The sequence below is a fragment of the Anarhichas minor genome, unplaced genomic scaffold (genome assembly GCF_050575085.1).
Source record: "Anarhichas minor isolate MPS153535 unplaced genomic scaffold, ASM5057508v1 ptg000005l, whole genome shotgun sequence".
NCBI lineage: Eukaryota > Metazoa > Chordata > Actinopteri > Perciformes > Anarhichadidae > Anarhichas > Anarhichas minor.
In genome coordinates, this window is record NW_027466451.1 from 4137501 (window position 1) to 4155584 (window position 18084).

An 18084-nucleotide genomic window follows, 5' to 3' on the forward strand; every position below is an offset into this window, starting at 1 on the left:
GAGATTTAATGTGTGCGAGTGAAAAACGTTTGTAAAACAATTAAAAGAAAAGAGAATAAATGTGAGGACCGGAGGAGCGTTTGTATTGGTGTACTGCTCGTCTCATTTTGTCTGATATTCCTAAACCCAACATCTAGGTAAAGAGAGAGAGAGGCACTACTTCACACCACAAACGGTTTAAAGTGAAGCAGACATTTGAAATGATTGATCAACTAACAGCCATCTCCATCAGCCCACAAGCATTGCACAAGATTATACCCAAACCAGCTCGCCCTACGGAAGAAGGAAAGGGACAGCGCACGACAACACCAGAGCTGGATATTATGGATTCTTCTCTTTAAGCCAGATCTTCTATTTACTATGGCAGCCACATCAAAGAGGAAATAACCTGGGAGGTGATGGCATTAGTTTTAATGCCCGAGCAGAATGTCTGCTTGGGCAACAGCCGTCCCCGTCATTGCTCCTTTTCTGTAGCAAACTGGAAAAATAAAAACGGTATCTGTTCCAATCATAACTTCAGAACTATCTAAATTATGCTGCACAACATTGAGATGTTAATGTCAACAAGAAAGCTTGGAATAGGAATCAAACCATGTTCTTGTGTTATGACATGTCATAACAATGGGGCAGAGAATGAAGCACTTTTCTATCCCAAGTGATTGTCAAATGAATGTGCCATCATTGAATGAATACATGATCCCGCCCCACCAGCTTTGTGATGTTGTAGGTGCCCTGTCCCTTCAGTGTCACACAGCAGTATTTAGACAGCAGCTCCAGTAGGCAGGATGAGTACTCACTCCACAACATCGTCCTGATCAGCAAACTCTTCGTCATTGAAGCCGAACTGCTCAATAAAATTGGACGTCATTTGTTGCATCTGATAATCAGAAAAGGCCTGGCAAAACCCAGGACCAACGATAATGATATAGTCTTGGCTCTACACAAAGCTGGTCATTACTTGCAGTACAGAAAACAGCAAATACATTTACGTAGTAAAGAAATGTGTAACATGTAGGCTAGACCGGTTAATAGCTAAAGAAAATAAGCAAAAACATGCATTTACAGTCAAATGTCAAAATGCTTTTACATTAGTTTAAGAACAATAGACAATTCTATTTGATTTAAAGCAACTGTAAAGTCTCCTAAATAACATTAGTAGTTAAGTTAATGAATTGAGAAAGACTAATGAATATGTGTAGCTGAGCTGGGCCTGCCTTGTGTGTGTGTGTAGGTCTTACTTGTTGCAGAGAGGAGTCCTGGTGAAAGCCACTGTCTTTGAAGTCCACCTCGTCATCACTGGAGGAATGGATGTGGTGTGTATTGACCTACAGAAAGAGAGGAAGCTCTCTTCACCGTGTGCATTCTACGCAACAGGCACAACTGTCCCAACATTGTGTGCTAGCATATATCACTTGATATTAGCTTGTGCTATCCTAATATAAAGCTTTCTGAATATGTGCAGTGGAAGAGAAGGGTCTGTACTTTAGAGTCACGGTTTCATTTCAAATGAATGTGCTGGACTACAGAAACAAAACAAAAGATGGCACACTGCCGAAATAACAGCCCAGTACACCCAACACGTATAGCAAAATAAATATTAAAGCTTGAGGTCAGTGCTGATGTCCGTGTGGTTACTCACCAGGTCAACAGTGTTTCTCTTGTTTGTGTCAGACAGCTGCCCAGAAATAAAGGCCTCCCATTTGTCTCTGTCCTCTGCTGGGAGCTCTGTGTCACACAAACACATCTTTACATACTGTACAGAACTTCAGGAATGATGCTCTCATGTCCACTAGTTATGTGGTGTATAAACACAATCACTAGGACAGAGCCTAGTGATGCCACAGGAAGAGTTACCAAGACCAACACTACTTCACAGTCAATCGACTCACACTGGAAGTCAAAGATGAAGCTAATTTGCAAAACAGATGAGGCCAGAGAGCTCTGAGCCCTCAGACAGAAGCGAGTCCTTACCAGAGATGAGCTGTTGTATCTGTGGTCCATTCGGGCCTTTGTCACAGTTATGAACTATAGAGTTGGCTATTCTGGTCAGGTGACCCATATAGCCTCGTCGGCGACCACCTTCTGCCCTAAAACAAACGCATCAACACAATCATGAGGACGTCCCATTACGAGTCATTACTCGTACCACTAAACCCAAGCGCCAGTCTCCTAACTATTCTGAACCATGACCAGCAGTGACACTAAAGGAGCAACGGACTTATGGTTTTGTTGTGGACTCTTTCCTACTTCGGGCTCAACATGCTTTAAGAGCTTTAACCTCTCACACACCACAACTGTTTTCATGACGAGTGCACAGGGGCCGTTTTTACACTTCGTGTGGCTAGCGCACACACGCTTTACCACCTGCTCTCCTCATCCCTTTGTGTGTGTAGACGCACCTTAAAGTCACGTTTGTGGGCAACCGCTACCTAAATGGCGGCGTTTGCTGTCTCGGCGCATTAAGCCTAGTTCATACTCACCGTAGTGAAGCCGGCATGAGGGTTAGGAAAATGACGTAGCCGTAGTCGCAGCCCTTGGTCATGCAACTCTGAATTTTCAGAACTTGACTGTTCACTGATAAAAGCACTACTGACACGTGTAGGGATTATACAAAAGGAGGTAAATTTGTTTTCAGATGCTTCAGAAACCAGTGGTCTCACAAATCTACATTTGAGGAAATATTTTGAGGCAAGTCAAATTGTTTACAGGATATTCAACCTTCGTTTCTTTAGAATACAAGTAGTCCATGAATATGAGATATGAGATTACAGATAAGTATAACTCCTCCTTGGCATTGTGGAGGTTGGTTTACAGTTTCATTCCTTTTCTTTTCGCTTCCTAATAGTTCATTTAGTTTGTACGCCCTCTGGCGTTTTAGATAATAATGCAACAAACAGCGCATAGAGTAAAAGGCCTTCTGCGGAGGCAAGCGCAACTATCAAGTAAGCTTTACGCACCGCAAGCAGAGCACTGCATGCGGACATAATGCCCCCAAATATTGGGGTCCAGCCGTAACTCTACTACAGCAAATGATAACTTCATGACGCATAGTTACACCTGGACAAAGACATTTGCAGCAGATTATAATACTCACTGTTCCTTCTCATTGGAGCTCCAGGCTTCTATGATTCTCTGAATAAACTGGCACTTTTGAAACAGCTGGTGGAAGAAAATATGAGGACATTAAACAACCACTTCAGCGTGCCATCATGTAGTGATGTAGTGCAGACTGCTGCTGTGTCTGCACTGACACACACACTGACATAAATACCTAATATACAGCCTTCACTATTTGCCGTATTTTGATAGTGACTCGTGTCTTTCTACACAGAACATTCTCAGCCTCGGAAATAAACTCATTATGGCAGCATTACCCAGATTACGTGTGGAAATGTGTCACATAAGGCTACTGTCATTACCACTGCATTTGTCCAATTTCACATTAAATGCATTATTGCGTTTACACTGAATGTACAGTGTTACCTATATAAAGACAGCTTCAGCTTGCTATAGACCTAGAGGTAAAAGCTTGTGCAGAACCTCAACAATTACATCACACAGTGAGAGATTTAAGAAGCGATTGACAGATCAGAATCAGCTCTTTTTCGCTCATTATTCTAATCTTACATGTTTGATGAGGATGCTCTCCCTGGCGTTGTCCTGCTCCGTGTCTGGCTGGATGTCAGTGGGGGCGGGGGGCATAGCCAGAATCATGGCTGTGCAGATCTCCACTTGAATGTGGAGGAAGTTGTTCCATATGTATTTGAAATACATATCCTGTGGAGCAAAACAAAACGGAGACATTAAGAAATGGTTTGGTTATTCTGATAGTGATCTTTGCTTTAACAGATTACTACACAAAAAGTCTTTGTTGTTTTTGTATGATCTTCCCTTCAGTTGTTCCTGATATGTGGTCACAGTGACAAACAGACAGTTGAACATCATTATCTAAACCTCTATGTGAACCAAAAGCAATTAAAGGTGATTGAAGGCAAAACCACAGGAAGAACAGCAGGTAAATGAGGTGCACCATCACTTGATGTAGGTACATTATCTACATACTGTTCACATCAGAGCCCATCTACATCTTCACATCACGCTGTTGTGAAGCAGTTTCTCACAGTTGTACATTACCAGATCTCAGTAATGAAGGCAGTGAATTGAACAACACAACAGAGATGATAGTAGTAATGACGGCCAAGATTACCAGCGTCATTTTTGAACTGCAGATAACTGAATCATGAAATTCAAATCCAGCATTAAATCAGTTTAACGCATTTTAATCCTTTCAAATCCCCCATCGAATGTCATTAGGTTAACCCCACTAACAAGTAAAGAAGGCAGAAACAGGACCGCTCTTAGTGGCAGGCAGCCTAACTAATGCTTCATGTTCTACTAAGGGAGGCAATGGTCTCGGAGGGAAAGTTAGTGTATTTGTTTGCATTTTAGAAAATATTTTATTTACCTGCGACTACAACCTGAAAACGAGCAGAATATATGAACTGTGAAAGTGAGGAGATATTAAAGATTTAACTTTTTAGCTTGGACCATAACAAATCTGGGTATTTTGCGCACAGGTGTGGCTTTATGAGGAGGACACACACTGTTCTATGAGATATGTGGACATGGCGACAATTGTTGATCTATTGCCTTCAGGTGCAGAGATCACAAAAAAGACAAAAACAAGCTTACAGGGCTCATACTGTGACCCATAGCCGTGTTGAATTAGATAAAGTGTACTACGGACTGTTTCCTCATGCCAAGTATACCTGATGAAGACATGATGGAGACATGACGTAGCTGCACTCAAAAGTGTAAGTTTTATTCGGGGCAAAAAGTAAAGACAAAACATATACTTGAAAAAAATACTACTGAGCATATGTAACTTAGAACGCAATCTCAGATTGAACTCTTCCAGCTCTGTCACAGTTGTGACCCGTCAGCCTCAGTTACTTGAGATCAGATCCAAGATCTTACTTTAGTAAGTTTGTAACTGGGCAGTAAGAAAGGAAAGAAGAAGTAAAACTAAAGGGACATTACTCACTAGTATGACTCCCAGTGTGTTGAGGTTGATGAGTTCTGTGTTGATGCTGTGCGTGTTGCTCTGCAACAGACTGGCCACCAGTCTGACCACATTGAGCCTGGTGTTGCCCACAGGAGGGTCCAGCACCCCCCACGTCGTCTTCATCACATTGGCCTGTTGGTGGAGAATAAACTCTGCACAATAAATCCACAACAGACTGGGATACGCCTCTACCGATGACTGAATACTTATAGTATGTGGTGTACTGTCACATACTCCTCTTCAGCTGCTTTCTAACAACATACTCGTTCAAACTAAACTGAAAGCAGCTGATAACGGGTTAATAAAGGATCACACAGTCCCACGCAGAATGCAGCATTGTAACTTCAGTCAACAAGACATTTAAAACTGCTTTTTACCTTTGGGGGTTCCAGTAGCAGCTGGTGAAAGTCTTTGAGTCGGGGTCTCACAGCCTCCAGGATGCTGTGGTTGACTGAGAATGAAGGGTGGGACATCCCAGGGGGGCAATCCATATGACCCTCAAACCTACAACGTAGAAAGTCAGAACCTGGTGAACTAGCTCAAGGAGCACAGCGCGGTAGAGCCAACTCTTTGGGACTGTGCCTAAAGTTACGGACAGGGTAAGCAGTTAGGAACCTGATATTGAAGCATATGTCTACGCTGCACTCAGCGTAGACATATGCTGAGTATATATATATATATACACGTATACACGTATGTACACACACACACACACACACACACACACACACACACACACACACACACACACACACACACACACACACACACACACACACACACACACACACACACATATACATATATACACATATACACATATATACAGACACGAAGAGTGGTAGAGGCCACAGGACGTACGCTGGTCTCCTTGTCTCAAACAATGTGAGGAGGATCTGGATAACACTGACGATTGCAGATTCCTTCTTCTCCTTGTCGAAGATATTAGACAGCAACTGCTCCACCGTCTCCTGCCTGCGGAGGAGGACAGACATGAAGATGAAAGCAGCCTTCAAAGTCACGCGTCAGGCTTTTAATAGCCTACTAGGCCAAAACGACAATAGCCATTGTTAGAATAAACGTACTATCACACTGCACAAAAACACTGGTGAGCATATATGGGCTAAATAACTGATCTACATGAAAACCACTACAGTAAGTAGAACCTAATATTGAATAAAGAGAACTCTCACAGCTCTGAATGCAAGAGGTCTTGTATAAAATGCATGCATACTTTTCAAGTGTGGACAGAAGTGGGTCTGGATCGGAGGAGCCCTGGACCTGGAACATCTGGTCTCTGCTCAGTCTGATGATCTCACACAGCGACTGGGAGGCATTGGAGTGTCTCTGAGTCAAGAGTTGGATAAAATAAATGACAATAAAACATAAATCTGTGTTTTGAGTCTGACTCCCTAGAATCATTCATCCAATGATATTCCTGAACCAAGTTAAATAAACTAAATAGGCCTGGTATCAGAAAACACTGCCATCCAGCACCAACCTAATGATGATCATCCTCCTCGGTATCGAAAAATGGTGCCAAATGTTTGTGCTTTATGGTAATTGCAATATTGCAGAGAAAAGACAACATCCCTTCACCCACAAGCAACACCAGAAACGTGTAAACATGGACGGAGTCTGTGCCTTTGTGTTCTAAGCTGAGCTGGACCGGAGAAAGTTCAGTTACAGTTCGGTGATGCCGAACGATTCCCTCATTGCTCTCCATGAAGTTAGCTGGAAGTGATGCTACAGCCCCAGTGTGTTCTATGTGGGGCGAGCACTTCGCCAGACTCCGTTTAAAAAGTAGCCTTTTAAATGCTAGAGTGCTTATCAGCAACCAGCCGGCACTAAAAGTGACGTATTGTCTTTTCAAATTAGTGCCGTGGATCTAACCAATGCCGATATGAAGAGCGGATCATGTGGATTTAAATATCTAAAGAAACGTTTAGTGATATAGAATTCAATGAATCGGTATAACACATTTTATAAACGACACCCAGCCCTACACAAGAACAGATACTACATTCTGAAAACGTGACGGTACTCGTTTTTCTACAGTACTGCAGGTACAGGGGATCAAGACTCACGGTGTTTTTCTGATAATGCTACACTGTAAACAACAAATCAGTGTTGAAATCTGTCGGGGGAGAGCTAGTTAACGTTAGCCGATAGCAGCCGGTGGGCAGCACATTCCTGCTTAGCTAAATAACAGAGCTATCAGCTATCAGCTAACGTACAGAAGTTACATCTTGATGCATTCCAGCTCTACTCAGTAAAACGAGTATTGGGCAGAGGTAAATTCTAACGTCATCATGATGTGTTCAAATGTAATCTTGCCGAGAAATTTGAGGCGGATCATCAGGGATTATGAATAAATTAGCAGAGAAACTGTATGCAGAGAGTCTCAAAAAGGAGTGTGCGTTGAAGACGATGGGATTCATGGTTTTGTCTGTGGTGTCAAACTGAGTATCAGGAATTGTGGAATTTTACTGGTATTGACTACTAAATGTCTGGTATAGTGACATCCATAACACACATTAGTATTCATCTTGATGCAGATTAAAAATGTCTAATACAATAAAATGGACTCCATCTGCAGGGTTTAATAGCTTTATGATTCTTTGTAATGTGGGTGAACTGATCCTGAAATGTAAAAGTGGACAAGCTAATTCTCTGAAAACAATATATAGAAAGCCAAATTTCCACAGTAAAATATATCCTAAATGCAAACCACACTAAAGCTTCGCTGGTTCAAGAGCCCACAGACGACTTGAATAAACCGGTGACCAGTGGAAGAAACAGTGAAGTGTGTGTGAAACTCACATCCTCATCTTGAGAAGGTTGCACCATGTCCACCAGTCTCTGAATCACCTTCTCCTCATTCAGCCACTGATGGAGGACAGAGAGCAGAGACGCTCAGCACACACCATTAGGAGGACAACCACGAGACAAACACCTCCAATGTCAAGTATAAGTGACATGTTTATTCCCTTCATGTAGGAATTGAGAAAACTGTATTAAATAACAAAAACAAAAGGTGTGACGTTTCTCTTCTGGATTACGGGGCATGTGCACTAAATAAGGAATTCAGTTACAAATCCACATTTTTGAGTCTCTAGTAGCTTTAGAAAAGTAGTTTCTAGTCCTCTGCTGCCAATTAATCCTACTAATGTATCTTAAGCAAGTGCCTAACAAGAACATAATTATGAATTACCAAACAAATGCATTTTGTAAACTTGAGAAAAACACCTTCAACATTTTCCAAATAGCTGAAAATCAGAAGCAAAGACGGAAGTCACGGCAACGCCTGTTGGACCTGTCCTCAAGTAGAAATGCTTCATGTCGATGTGTCCGGTACAAACAGCAGCACGCACTCTCTTTCGTCCTCAATAAATGTTTACTGAACTCTGCCAGATCACAATGAGCCAAATGGAATTTGCTGGCGTGTTGGTGTGGGTTGTGATGATCCAATTCAAACTGGGAGACGTGAACAGATATGGGATGTAATGAGAAAGTGTTGTGACCCACGTTGAGAACGTCCTGTCGTAGCTGTTGTGGTTCGATGCAGGTGAGCATTCTGAGCAGCAGGTCCATGATGGCGGATGTCCCGATGTGTTTGATCATCAAGTCTACAAAGTCCTCCCGCTTTCGCAGAAACTCCACAATCTAGAAACGCATGCAGACGAACCGTACACACCTTAACATCAGTACAGAGGATGAACTGCATTGTTCCCTTCAGGTCTCAAATATCCTGCTACAACTGAAAAGACTTCAGAGCATGTGACCCGATTACCGATGAATATTGCATGAAAAATCACATCAGCTGACAACTTGGACCCGTTATCAGATACAACAAACTCTTGTCTCCAACTTACCTGTTCGGGCTTGCGTCCGATAAGAATGGATAGGACCTTGGAGAAGAAGCTGGCCAGGAGCGGGTTGAGAGGCGGCTCATTCTGCAGAAAGCCATACAGTTTTACCAGCAGGTTCTCATCTTCTCCCAGTCTGTCGTTGATCTGGCCCACATCGGATGTAAGCAGCTCACATGATATGTTGGGATACCTGGAAGAGAACAAAAGCTGCTCCTTGAGATGTTTACAACACAACGGTTACAACACTGTGGTGCCATGTTTACGCTAGCCACCAGCATATACGTAGATTCTTCATGACAGAGGCGAGAGATTTCAAATACTGTAACAAACTGCTGGTAGAGAAGCGGGGGAAGAAAGAATAACTGGATCTGACTCCTAATGTTACATTTCAAGTCAAGACTTTGATGGATCTGATCATTTTGGACGCCCAGTTGTAAACTACCTTGTTCTTGAAGGCTACCAAAAGTTTGACTAAACAAACTGAAGACAAAAAGTTATAGTCAGTTTAGTTAGTCCTCTCCAACTAGTGCTACTGACCAGAAGAAAACAATGAATCCCATGTACTTCAACATACACTCCTTTCTTTGCATACTTTTTAGTGTGAATTTATTATTAATCCCCGATGGTCCGCTTAAGTCTCTTGCCAAAACTCTATTGTAAAAGACTACATTTGGGCACATCATGATAACGTTATGATTAGCATTCTGACATCTTGAATGCATCATAATGTAACTCAATGCAACATCTGTACTTTAGTCGTTAGCTCCGTTATTTGGTTAAGCAGGATTTTGCTGCCTACTGGCTGTTAACTGCTAACGACCCAACTCTCTTGATTTCAAGACAGATTTGTTGTTCACAATCTAGCATTATCCAGGAAAACATTGATCGTCACCCAAGACAACAGGACGGAGTAAGTCTCAAGCATTGATCCTACAATACTGTAGATAAACGACTAACGTCATGTTTCCAGAACTTCGGCATTGACTTGGTACCAAAGTATCGGTTCTCGTGACATCCCTAGTTCTGAGCTCACTCTCAATCACTGGGTGCTACTAGCATCAATATTAAGGCATGGGATGGACAGTTCTTCTCATATTAATTGACTCTAAAACAAAGTTACGCACAGTTTAGCACAAGCTTAACAAGAAGATAAAGAGAGTAGGCAGGCCCGGAAGTCAACAAAGCAAGTCAACGAGAGATTAATCTAGCTGTGTGTTCCATCGCGGTTACGTTAAATACCGTGAAAATCTCAGCCCATGGTGTTCTGGAGTTTCTAAATCTCCTTTACCACCTCTGCCTGTCTCTTTCGGATCCATACAAACAGTAAGTTGCATTACAGTAAGTACAAACAAAAACAGTGACTTGCGTTATTGTTTCTTTTTGTGTTAAAATTGCTTCAAACAATTATGTCTTTTAATCTCATATTAGTGTAATTTGCGCAACTTTCATGGTTCTGATAAAGCGGTTTCTCCTGTTAGTCAACACAACTAGGAGCTCCGTGAAATGCTTTGTGGTTCACAGATGTGATGGAAGCACAAACAGAAATGTCCAAAAAGGGCCACATAAACTAAGGCATTTTAGTTCCTGTGGCTACTTAGTTTCTGGAACTATTCGTTTAAAAAAAGCCAAATGACCAAAATTCGCACAATTGCAAGATATGCTGTCCTGTTTCAATGGCAAAATATATGGCTGAAATACAGTACAGAGACTTAAACAGGTGTCTACGTAGGTGTCAAGTTGTAAATCTCTCTTGAAAGGAGAGAACAAAACAGGTCCTTCATTTTGATGACTCCCCCTCCTTTATCCTTTGCTCCATTTGATCTTACTTGTATTTAACCTTCTCCTCAACATCAGTACTGGGTTCCTGTGTGATGTAGGTGACCAGGTCCTCCATGCACTGTGGTCTCAGCAGGAAGTCAACCAGTTTGTGGTTCTGGGCCTTGCACTCCTGCAGGACGTCGTCCTCATCCATCACCTCTGTCAGAGTCACATCCTCCTTCTCTAACAGCGTGTCAATGTGGGATGTGGTGTGGAGGTCAAACTTCCAAAACATGTTGGCTATTAAAAAAAAACATCACCAACAACACGGGTCATTAAAATCAAAACAACCTTCCATCAGAGGTAATCAGAATATAATAATTGCTGAACGTTGTCCGACAGCTCTTTCGTCTGCCTACCTGCGAGTACGTTAGAGTCCAAACAGCGGAGCTCAGGTTAAAAAGAGGTGTGTTCTAGTCTTTGGGAGTTGTGGCCCATTCCAGGCTAGCCGGATGGACAGACAGGGAGGCAGACAGCGGTGATGGACAGACTGACAAACCACACATACAGCAGATTAACAGCACACACCTGTGAGGCAAGAAAAAGACATGTTAGAGGAATATTTCACTGCTTTGGGATATTATTACACATCATTCACATGCACCCGTACTAGCAGTTAAAAAGAACTGTTCAACGATGCCCAGTACTGTTACAACACACAACAATTAATGGCTATTTAGATTAAGCTAAATGGTAAATGGACTTGTATATTTCTTCTCTAGTCTTCTGACCCCTCAAAGCACTTTAACACTACATGTCATCATTCACCCATTCATTCACTGATGGAGGTGCTACCATGCAAGGTGCCACCTGCCCATCAGGACTAACTAACATTCACACAACAATCATAGATCCTGTCAATTTTGCACTCCTCAGCACAATTAGGAAGCCATGATTGACTCGGCTGAGACCAACAGTCACATGACAGCAACTCAGTGAATCTTCAACGGCACAGCAGGCTGCTGAACACAGCATTAAGGAGAGGACAGGAGAGGCTGCAAGTAGAGGTTGTATAAGTGTGAATAGCTCAATATAAATATATACAATATGTAGAGCCTTCTTTCTACAGTGTGGACACTTACCAAAATGTTGGATGTATAGAATCCATTGCTTGCCAATTTTAGTAAAATAAATTATCAAAGAAAGTTGCCACCTGCCCATCATGATCTAAACACATTCACATACACTCACACCGATGGCACAGCCTCTAGGAGCCATTTGGGGTTCGGATTCTTAAAAGGATCCGAGGTCCACCAACTATGGTCTCAGTAAATCCTGAGGGAAACACTGAGGCGTTCAAAGTGTCTTCAGTAAAAATGGGCCAGGGGAAACACATTTTAAGTGGGTGGTCTTAGGGTCTTACCTCGGGAAATTGTAGGCAGCAAACACTTCATTTCCTGCATTCTGGTAATGTTTTATGCACCAATTTATGGTGGATATGTCTTAATTCATGTAAAAGGTAAACAGAAAATCCTTTTGTGTTCTCTGTAATATTATTAAAGAATGAAGTTGCCTGCATCCTTTCACAACAGATACAAATGGACTCTCATGGGTATGATATGAAATGATATATATATATATATATATATATATATATATATATATATATATATATATATATATATATATATATATATATATATATATATATATATATATATATATATATATATATATATATATATATATATATATATATATATATATATATATATATTAGGCATATTAGGGTTGTAATATATATATATATATATATATATATATATATATATATATATATATATATATATATATATATATATATATATATATATATATATATATATATATATATATATATATATATATATATATATATATATATATATATATATATATATATATATATATATATATATAACATTATGCCAACCAATACATAATATTACAGGAAAGCAATAAAAGGAAAGTTGCTGTCAAAAATAGCAATATGACAATATTTTCTGGCCTCACACAGCAACTCAAGTCCCAGTTAAGCTTGGTCAGACAATACTTAACCCTAAGCACAGATTCCTTAATTAGAGTGGGGGATTAAACGAATTCCAGTTAACGCCGCTAGATTTCTCCAAGAGAAACCCCCTGATTTCTTGGCCATGTATATACTTAACCGGGTTTCTTTGGGGATGTTTTAAAGGAGTAAATGTTAATGAGACCGGGTAGGGTTGTAATATTGCGGTAAAAAGAGAGATCATTATTCAGAGCCATTTCCAAAATGATTGCAATCCTACCTCTGGCTACAACTGAAACTGAGATACCAAGGTCTACTGTTGTTTACACCTGAAACGCATGTGTAAAATTCAGACACATTCACTCTGCAAGGAAAACTTACACTACAACTACTCGCTACCTGATCCTTCACCTGTGCCACCGGCACAAATGCACCAACAAATCAAAACAAACAAAAAAACTGACTCAGTCTGCAGCCTGCTATACCAAATAACCCAGTTTTAGTTTTAAAATTGGGTGGCGAGAAGAGCAAAATGAGATTACAGGCCAGCTGCAGGTAAACATGTTCTATAACAAGGTTATTACCATGCATGTAAAGCTCTTCTCAGGGTTTCTGATCTGGACAGATTTCCCCCGTTAACTTGTTTTCTTGTATGTGAACACAGTGATTAGCTGTGTACAGCATATACATGAAGAAGGGGAAGTGTGCACTGGTGCATTAACCACATTCCTACTTATATTGAAGAATAATGAGAAAACAGCAAATACTGTTCAATAAATCCAACTGATGGTAGCCACTGTGAACTGTAAACTAATGATAAGACCACAATGTTGTTAGTCCTGATCATACCAATTACTTGCGTGTTGTTTTGTTTCTCTTTCTATGTGAAATACCTTAGCAACAGCTGCCCAGCCCTGGCAAAAGTAGTATATCCATAAAAGTCTCAAGATTCTCAAAGAATGAAACGTATACCTCTACCATTAGCGTCTGAATACAACCAAATGACAGTGAGAATAAACCAAAAGCAATACGGAACCCTGCGGAACGTCTAGATAACAGCTGTAACACGGTGTCTTATATGGATGCCACAGTCACGAGACCCAAACAAAACCGATCTAGGCACCAACTAGCTACTGACATTTTAGACATATTTGACAAGTTTTCAATCTACGTACTGTGCGCATGCCCAGATTATTAAACAGCATTTTCCTTACTTATATCAACAGAGCTGCAATAGCTTATAAACATAGACTTGTAGGGTTCAGTATTGTTTAGCATCGTGTTCCGAAGCAGTTGAAGACATTGGTAAACGCACATTAAGACATTAGTAGGGCAGTTAACAAACGCACGCAAAGTCGGCGTACCTGAAAAAAACAACAGTTAACGTAGAGCTAGTTATACCGAACAACGTCAGAAAAACATCCAACTCTAATTCTGGCTAAACATGGTCTAAAACGCAAGGCAAGATCTGATTATTCTAACCTGGCTCATATAAACACTACCAATGAATTACGTTATTTACGTTTTGCTGTCGAAATACTACGTTTGCAGTAACGTCAGTACATTTACGTACCAGGGCCCAAAACAGCTACTGCTAACGCAACACAAACGCACCGGCTCAGGCAAACAGGCTAACGTCACTAGCCATCGTTAGCTCTTGTTAGCTAACCTGGCCACCTAAAATCAGAACCAAACTACCGGTAAGGACCAACGTTAGGTCGACCTGACCGGTACCATTGAGATATGACACTAACGCTAATTGAATGACAACTTGGCCAACTAAATACCGCTATGGCTTCACGGTAGCTACCAATACTGATATGAAACGTTAACGTTACCCTGTATCCTAGCTAGAGGTACAGCAAGAGCGACTGACAGAATAGTGTTAAGATGGCCAAGTATGTTTCTTGCTAACCAGCTAACGTTAGCCGGCTCTCTACAGAGTGCTGGCTAATCGTCTCTTCAGCACCAACCAAGTGTATGGGCTAGCAAGTGTACCTACCGATAGACAACGGTAAACGGCGAGTCTCCAGCATGTAGCTTATCTTGCCATCAGCCCCAGGCCTTAACAAAACGAACACTGAGAAAACACGAAATTCCGGAGGAAAATAACGCGTTTAAAACGGATTCTGACAGGCGCGAAAAGGTAGACCATCGGAGGGCACTTTTCAAGATGGCGGTTCTGTCAATTTCAGCGGCCCCTTCCCCCACTACAGCTACATCGTGTGTCACTCAAACGGTCACTGCAACACTATTGGTTGAGATCTCATTGCTCACACCAGGCCTTGTAGTTTTATTGGCTACAGCGTGTGTCACTCAAATGGTCACTGCAACACTATTGGTTGAGATCCCATCGCTCACACCAGGCCCTGATCTTTTATTGGCTACAGCGCGTGCCACTTCACTGTCTCATTTAATCGAATTATAGATGTTTTGCGGCCCGGAAAAGCCACGGAGCGTTTAGTAAAACGCGCGTGGTCATAGTGAGAAGTAAAGAAAAACAAACAGTTTCCCCTTGAGTTATACAATCACATCTGGGTCAAATTGGGTTAATGTATAACATCATAATTAACTCCGCTCGCACGTTTGCCTGGCATTAAGAATCGAACATACTCTCACATTACGTGCACGCCCCTGGCTCCCCGAAAAACGCCCAATTGACTAAGGGTTATCTCTTGAGATGTTTCTCACCTTTGGCCTTGCATCGAAAGCAACTCCATATGGGCGGAGTGTAACCACAGACTGTTAACCAAGTAACACGTCGATCAGTGCTTCTTATCTCAAAATGACAATTTAACCTGATACCAGAAATAGCACACTGCATCATTTTGACCAACACTCCACCCTTATTGCGGTCTGCAATAGTTCCACATAATAATAAAAATAATAAAATTGAAAAGCTTTATATGAATCGGATGTATTATTGTTGTTATCATTATCATTGATAATGGTGATAGTTATTATTGTTATAATTATTGTTAATTATAGCAGTATTTTTACTAACTGTAATTTAGTTTTATTTATAAAGCATTGAAAGCAGAGTATGGTTGAAACCAATACAAAAAGTTATCCGTAACATTTAAATTAACTTGGTTATTTATTATTATTATTATTACCAGATGTAGTGACTGAACAGTGAGAACAAAATCAACTATCTTGCCAGTCAGCACATGTTTACAGCACTGACTCCATGTTTAGATTCCTTTAGAGTACACTACTGGCCAAAAGTTTTGAGAATGACACAAATATAAATTATCACAAAGTCTGCTGCCTCAGTTTTTATGATGGCAATTTGCATATAGTCCAGAATGTTAAGGATATTGCTGCTAGTAAGATTGCACCTAAATCAACCATTTGTCAGATCATCAAGAACTTCAAGGAGAGAGGTTCAGTTGTTGTGAAGAAGGCTTCAGGGCGCCCAACAAGTCCAGCTAACTCCAGGACGTCTCCTGAAGCTGATTCAGCTGCGGGATCGGGGCACCACCGGTGCAGAGCTTGCTCAGGAATGGCAGCAGGCAGGTGTGAGTGCATCTGCACGCACAGTGAGACGAAGACTTTTGGAGGATGGCCTGGTGTCAAGAAGAGGAGCAGAGAAGCCACTTCTCTCCAGGAACAACATCAGGGACAGACTGATGTTCTGCAGAAGGTACAGGGATAGGACTGCTGAGGACTGGGGTCAAGTCATTTTCTCTGATGAATCTCCTTTCCGATTGTTTGGGGCATCCGGAAAAAAGCTTGTCCGGAGAAGAAAAGGTGAGCGCTACCATCGGTCCTGTGTCATGCCAACAGTAAAGCACCCTGAGACCATTCATCATGTGTGGGGTTGCTTCTCAGCCAAGGGAGTGGGCTCACTCACAATGTAGCCTCAGAACACAGCCATGAATAAAGAAAGGTACCAAACATCCTCCGAGAGCAACTTCTCCCTACCATCCAAGAACAGTTTGGTGACGAACAATGCCTTTTCCAGCATGATGGAGCACCTTGCCATAAGGCAAAAGTGATAACTAAAACAAAACATTGACATTTTTGGTCCATGGCCAGGAAACACCCCAGACCTTAATCCCATGGAGAACTTGTGGTCAATCCTCAAGACAAACAAAAACCCACAAATTCTGACAAACTCCAAGCTGATTATGCAAGAATGGGCTGCTGTCAGTCAGGATGTGGTCCAGAAGTGAATTGACAGCATGCCAGGGCAAATTGCAGAGGTCTTGAAAAAAAAAGGGTCAACTCTGCAAATATTGACTCTTTGCATAAACTTAATATAATTGTCAATAAAAGCCTTTGACACTTATGAAATGATTGTAATTATACTTCAGTAACCATAGTAACATCGGACAAAAAGATCTAAAAACACTGAAGCAGCAAACTTTGTGAAACCAATACTTGTGTCATTCTCAGAACTTTTGGCCACGGCTGTAGATGCGTTATTTATTATCATTGCACAGGGTTAAGTAGCTGCCAGTAAAATCAAATGCAGTTTCTTCAACAATATGCCAATATGTTTTCATCATTGATTAATCTGCCAATTATGTTACTGATAAATCAATTAATAATGCATAAATAACTGGAAATAAATGTCCATGCTCAACAGTAAACCAGTTAATAGAATGCCCAGTACAATGATTGCAACTATTCACAGTGTAAACAATAGGCTAGTATGTGGTGTACAGTGTAAAGTAAGACAAAGTTAAACAGTTAAATACAGGTCAGAGTTGAATGAGACACAGATCTGGTGCTATTTAACGGTTTAGGAGCAGTGTGAACAGAAACATTTAGAGTGGAGCTTTATGATTATGACAAGAAAAAGAAGATGTAATTACAGTAAGCATTATGTAACTTTTGTAATACATGATTTTCTGTCGCTATGGACAAATGTGTGAAATGAATGAATGTAAATAAAAAGTCGTGATGAACCACTTCTTACAAGTGGTCAGAATTAAAAAGCTAACGTCTGGCTACAAGCTAAATGGACGTACATTTGTATCACACCATTCACAGACATTCATACAATGGTGGCAGCTGCTACCATGCACCTGCCACCAGGACTAAACTGATCACATTCACCACTGATCTTCTGACTGGGGGACGACCTGCTGCACCTCTGAGCCCCAGGGGCCCATAAAGAAACGCTGCTAACGCTAGCTTAAAGCTGTTGGAAGCTAAGCTAACCCCCGTTTGTCCAGTGTTATACATTGATTTTGTAGTAGCAGGAGTGGACAGTAGGCTATTGATTACATGGGGGTCTGCTTTTTTTATTTGTCATGGTCAGAATAAACAGAGATCAACTACTCCAAAAATGAATCCTGGTGTCGCGCCATCGTCATTACTGACCAACACCA

General features: G+C 41.1%; 1 protein-coding gene across 7 annotated transcripts in view; it reads right to left on the reverse strand.

Moving 5' to 3' along the window:
• Positions 1-14947, reverse strand: part of ppp6r3 (protein phosphatase 6, regulatory subunit 3) — a 24774-nt gene extending 9827 nt beyond the window's left edge. For 4 of the 7 annotated variants that reach the window (XM_076076403.1, XM_076076394.1, XM_076076372.1 and 1 more), the window contains exons 1-16: positions 14745-14947; positions 11115-11283; positions 10764-10995; positions 8941-9127; positions 8594-8731; positions 7889-7954; positions 6300-6412; positions 5927-6040; positions 5443-5569; positions 5045-5197; positions 3628-3777; positions 3095-3159; positions 1972-2087; positions 1640-1725; positions 1239-1325; positions 798-895 (exon numbers count right to left, since the gene is read on the reverse strand). In XM_076076403.1, the coding sequence (XP_075932518.1) occupies positions 798-895; positions 1239-1325; positions 1640-1725; positions 1972-2087; positions 3095-3159; positions 3628-3777; positions 5045-5197; positions 5443-5569; positions 5927-6040; positions 6300-6412; positions 7889-7954; positions 8594-8731; positions 8941-9127; positions 10764-10990 (1727 nt within the window). In that variant the 5' untranslated portion in view covers positions 10991-10995; positions 11115-11283; positions 14745-14947. The remainder of the gene's footprint in view (positions 1-797; positions 896-1238; positions 1326-1639; positions 1726-1971; positions 2088-3094; positions 3160-3627; positions 3778-5044; positions 5198-5442; positions 5570-5926; positions 6041-6299; positions 6413-7888; positions 7955-8593; positions 8732-8940; positions 9128-10763; positions 10996-11114; positions 11284-14744) is intronic. The other 3 variants (XM_076076387.1, XM_076076366.1, XM_076076379.1) reach the window with 3 other exon arrangements.
• Between the last annotated feature and the right edge of the window lie 3137 nt (positions 14948-18084).